The 5,636-nt window shown below is 33.8% G+C and overlaps 1 protein-coding gene across 1 annotated transcript; it reads right to left on the bottom strand.

Moving 5' to 3' along the window:
- Positions 1-1,581: 1,581 nt before the first annotated feature.
- LOC127098325 (tyrosine--tRNA ligase 1, cytoplasmic) lies at positions 1,582-5,354 on the bottom strand. The gene is made up of 10 exons (XM_051036884.1): positions 5,186-5,354; positions 4,963-5,113; positions 4,506-4,795; positions 4,327-4,423; positions 3,930-4,035; positions 3,768-3,850; positions 3,303-3,448; positions 3,045-3,150; positions 2,038-2,097; positions 1,582-1,933 (listed from the first exon to the last, which is right to left on the bottom strand). The coding sequence occupies exons 1-10, from the start codon at positions 5,266-5,268 to the stop codon at positions 1,913-1,915; spliced, it is 1,143 nt and encodes a 380-aa protein (XP_050892841.1). The 5' UTR covers positions 5,269-5,354; the 3' UTR covers positions 1,582-1,912.
- Between the last annotated feature and the right edge of the window lie 282 nt (positions 5,355-5,636).

The raw sequence follows: 5,636 nt of genomic DNA, 5'->3' as shown, positions 1-5,636 counted from the left end.
ATCATTGAAGCCATGATTTGGACATTTACGCAATATGAACTTGTAGCGCTCCCATGCTTCACATAGTGTTTTCATTGAACTTTACGCAAATGCGCGATAGTTGTCTTTGCATCCATGAATTTGTTATGTGGAAAGAGTCGGTTCAGAAAATTTTCCTCCAATGTATTCCAATTGGTTATTACTTGATTTGGTTGGTCGAGATACCAATATTTTGCTTTACCAATCAGATAATATGGGAATAATCTCATGAAAATTGTTTCTTCTTCAGCTTCAGGTGTGTTAAGTGTATCGGCAAGTTCATAAAACTTAGTGAGATGAGTGTATGGATCTTCAGTCTAGCCCTACAAATGGATTTGCATAAATGATTTGAAGTAGTCATGTCTTCATCTTTGTTTGTCGGTTATTAGGAGTGTTGGTGAGACAAGTTACCCGTCTTGGACTATTGTGACAAGGCCTCATATTGTTGTTGATGACTTCTGGTCCACCTTCAAGTTCAACCATTTTTATGCTTTTAGAGTTGTTGTTGAAGTTGACGTAGAAGTCCTCTTTTGTTGATTATTCTGCTTGGCTAACTGTTTATGCTTCTTAGTCTATCTCTTATTTCTCTGGGTTGTTCTTTCAATCTCGAGATCAAAAATTAACTGTTTTTCTGATATCTTACCTCACATAAACAAAGCTCACAATCCTAACTAAACAAAAATGAGTAGAAGGAAGGATAAAGAATATATGTATATACAGTATTAACAAGTGTAAAATTTCTTAAAATGATAAAAATTGTCGTGATGCTTGTAATATCTAAATGTCGATCCCAGGCAACAACGTCATTTTGATGTTCGTAAATCAAAAGTAAGTATGTTATATTTGGATGTTGCCTATTGAAGCATCAAAGAGCAAGGTGAAAGAAAGTCTTCATTTATTTTGAAACTTAACATTGAAGCTGGGTGTTATATATCAAGCTTATATTTATTAATATTTTTAGGAGTAAGATGATAGGCACATTAGTTCATTAAATATTGTTCGTAGTTACATTTTGTATATTCTAATAACTCTAGAATGGATTTTAAGGATAATGGTGAATGACTATCTATGTATCCAACTTCGCCTTTTGTTTTCTTTTTAGAGAGTATCTATTAAGGAACAAGTTTGTGGAATTGGATCTTTAAAATTCATCAATAAAATCCAGATGCATTTTGGTAAAAGCATTTATCATCTTTGTATCACAATTCTTCTATAAGACAGACACAAGCATAGAAATAGATAACTCAGATTTCACAAGGATTTGACAGAATCATCATCAAACTACAACCGAGTGTCTTCGCTGTAAATTTGACAAACCATCCATCTACATTCTATGGTCACTCACTCCCTCTATAAATTGTTAAGTTTAGGTAACTTTACAACTTCTCACTCACCTACCTTCCCTAGGTTTACCTGCGCCATCTTTAGAATGATAGTGAAATTTGGATCAAACTATACAAAGTATTCTACTAGAAGGCCATTTTAGCAAACTCGGAGAAATAGCTTATTGCATTTGTAACTAACAAATTGGTTTTGATATTTGGGATGTTTGGATTGGTGATATAGAAGGAAATAAAGTGAAATATAATAAAGTGAGTGAATAAGATTTCAAAATTTCAAACCACTACATATTTCATCATATACCATCAATTCTAGCTTACCCTTAAGTTTAAGCACTTTATCGTTGCTTTTTTTCTTCTTTGTAAGAGAAATGCATCCAAGAAACTACATATGAATAGTCTAACACATGCCACAGTATTTTAGACTCATCAATATTCATCACAAGTCTTATATCCCCAAATTTTACAAGTGAAAGAAGTGTCATTAATAACAATGAAAATTTATGGGTCTGCTTGGAAATGGTAAAATTAGTCCGCAGTCTTTAACAAGCGCATTACTTGGTGACTCTGTAAGACTGCAAATCAAACACAATTTCAGTTTAGTCTATAAATAAATAAAAAGAATATCAACACCAAAACGATTGTTTGCTGTATTTTACAAATTCCAAATGAGACTGACCTTGACCCTTTTCAGTAGATCTTTAGCATTGCTGTCCTTTCTGAAGTGTTCCCTCACAGGCTGCATATTGCAAGACAATCATTTAAACAAAGCAAAGGCACAAGGCAACTTCCCACCAGATCCCCACTAAAAAAGATATCAATGCAGTGTTGTCTATGGCGGAGAGCCGAAATCCCACCAGGCCGGACGCTTTGCAGCGCCGTTATGGCAGAAAAACCCGCAATATCGGCCGATATTTACCATTGCGGTGAGCCCAAAAACCGCCATGTATATCGGCTATAGCGGAAATGGCACCGCAATTTGATAACACTGCATTAATGTTCAAATAAAATGCAGAAAGATGAAGTGATAGTACACAACATAAGCAGGTATAAAGTACCGCTTTATTTGGAGAAGGTAATGATGAATTAAAAATTTTAATATATTTCTGACATCAGTTAAAATGAGTTTTCATTGATGAAAACTTAACTCTCAATCCGGTCCCAGGGTGTGTGCATAATTGGTAACAGGTAATAAATAAAATTCTTGAATGTCGGAGAGATCTAGCTCCCGCCATATATGATATTCCCACTATTTTTCTGAATTACTTTCCTCACCTAACAAGCTAACCTTCCCTCCTCAATAAATAATTGTAACATCAGTTACTGGCTGTAACAGTAGTTAGATGGTTAAGTGGTTGTAAGTTATAACAGCTAGTTGCAACATCCATATAAAAGGGCATTACCAATAACTCGTTGATAATTTCCACTAATTAGGGTCTCGGTCTACTATATATTAACCATCACATTAAATTTTCAAACCCAACACATTACAAGTAAACTAAAATAAGAATATAGAATATAATATATTTGAAGTAGTACATGTATACCAAAACCAAAACCATTCTATAACATTGTTTCAATGCTGAGGGAGAATACTGTCAACCTAGTACATATAGTGGAGATTACTATTAAGACTAAAGAAGGAGAAGTGTGCAAAGATGCATAAACATAACCAGAAAACATTACCTCTAAAATTTTATTCAATGACTTTGACAGAGCTGGTTTAAGGTCAGCTGGGTGTAACTCTCCACTTTCATAGTCGGCAATCAACTCTTCAAAGCTTTTGAACGTCCTACATTGAATGAAAGTATGAACATATATCATCCAAACCATTGATTAGAAGAACCAAAATGTTAGAAACAGACTTAAAGCAACCAGAATGGTTCGAGAAACTATTACTATGATGGAACATGAAGTTCTGAAGGGAGAAACAGAAAAACTTACTTATTCCCTCCATTATCTGCATTTCGCTCCACAGTAAACTCTTTAAACCAAGGTAAAATAAGATATTTAATGTACTCCAAGCATGGGTTTCCTTCCACAACCTTTGGTGGGCAATATGCCTTTTTTATTTTCACGTTCACTTCAGCCTATGATATCCAAATACAAAGATTGAACAGTCAACACATTATTTAAAATAGCTTATCAAAAATAAAATAGAAACAAAATCACAAAAAAAAAATATTAAAATCTTTACCATTAAGGAATAAATAGCCACAATCATACATATATCACAAACTTTTATTCCTTCATTTAAAATATTTTTTTCAAATTCACTTTTTATGTTTTTGAAATTTTAGCAAAATAAATATTTTCTTAGTTCTCATCAAGTTCAAAACATAACTAGGTAGGACACCTAACTTTTCCTTTCTAATAGTGACAAATTTAATTTTCCTTTTAGCAGCTTACCTCCTCATCTTCCATGAAAATGGATGATAAAGGGTCACTTTTTGACATCTTCTCTTGCCCTTGTTGTAGACCAGGTATCATGTCTGAAAATCAGCAGAGAATCAATTAGTAAGTGACACACAACTTAAATATACGCCAACTGAAAGGAAACCTAAAGATTACGGTGTGATAAGATGATGGGTTTGTTCTTCCTCTTAATAACATCACAATACTCTCTGGCAAGTACATTCACTTTTCTCTGATCCATTCCCAATTGGCAGATGTCGGCCTATTTTAAGAACAGAACAATTGAAATTAAAGAGAAGAAATTGTTTGGTCGTCAGTACATGCAGTTAACACGTCTATCATAATTTAGAAGTTCCATTTTCACAGCTAACATTACAACAACCATGTATCCATATATTTTCCTGATAGTTCTCTATAGTAACAACATCCATCATGAGCCTATAAGGGCACCACTCTATAAGTTAAATGTCAAACAAAGTAAACAATGTAATAATATATATAAGTTCAAGTAATCAATGCAATCATCAAAATATAGGGAAAGGGTGAGCTTCACCTTGAGGAAAAAAATGTCAGCACACTGCATACATGGGTAGAATATTTGAGCAGCGGTCAATTCATCTTGCTCACTCCGCCCCATAATTTGACTACACCTAAAATTTGGAAAAGCCAAACATGAAACAACACCCTAAATTATTCAGTAGATCATATGAAAGCATTTTCATAGTAAGAAACCTGATAATCCTTTTAAGATTGTTCTTCTGAGCTATATCCAACACAAGAGGCCAATATTCATCAGCTCTGGCATTAATCTCTTTTGACGACCACAAAAACTCAACTTTCCCCCCTTCCAGATCCATCCCAACAGCTTTCCAAATTTCAATCAAGTAGCGACCGACAACTTCAATTTTCTTCAAATCTCCACCCATTTTATTATTAAGCTTAGCAAACCAATCAGCAACCCATATTTTGACTCGGCAACCAGCGGATGTTAGCTTGTTCACATTGATTGCTTTCATGACACCCTAGATATACACACACAAAATGCAACTATGAAATCACACTACACAGTACCTTAAAAAAAACTATAGAAAAATCAAGTATCAAATTAAATAAATTAAGTTCATAGGTTTTCCGTCATTTCCTTCAGATCCATGCTCTAATATATAAATAAATAAATATGAGGTGAGACCTGAGCAATGTGCATTCTTCCAGAAGGCTCGAACCCATCATAGCAAATAGGTTCAGGTTTTTTGGCGAGGAGGTTAAGGAGTTCTTCATCTTGAATGCACTCTTCTCCGATGCTTCTAACGATCTCAAATCTCTGCTCAGCACTCAACAATCTGCGGAAATTCGAAAATGAAGATTGATAACAGAACAAGAGGGAAAGGTGTGTGACAGTGACAGAAACTTACTGTGGAGTTGTTGAAATTGGGGTGGATGATTCAGCGATGGACATTGATTCCAGTGCTTCTGCGGCTGCGGCTTCTTCTGCCATTTCCAAATTGCGATTGAAACAGTGCCTTTGTTTTAGGGTTTTGACTTTCAACCATCGTCCAAAATTTAACAATTCATTTTTAAATAGATTTTATTTTTCAGTTATTTTTACTAATATTAAATAAAAGATTAATTATTATGTACGGTCAGTGTAAAAAATTTTACACCGTGAATGCATCACAATCATCTGTTTAAGTGGTTAAAATAAAAGTCAAACATTTTAAATTAATCAATGGTTGCGATTAATTGAAAGTGTAAAAATCTTTACACTGTCATAGTATATCAATTAAATTTATTATACAATTCTGAATTTTTTTAAAACATACAAAATTTTAATAATGAGGTCCTTTAAGTTAAATGGAAATTATT

The sequence above is a fragment of the Lathyrus oleraceus genome, chromosome 6 (assembly GCF_024323335.1).
Source record: "Lathyrus oleraceus cultivar Zhongwan6 chromosome 6, CAAS_Psat_ZW6_1.0, whole genome shotgun sequence".
Taxonomy (NCBI): domain Eukaryota; kingdom Viridiplantae; phylum Streptophyta; class Magnoliopsida; order Fabales; family Fabaceae; genus Lathyrus; species Lathyrus oleraceus.
This window is presented reverse-complemented; position numbering and strand designations above follow the sequence as displayed.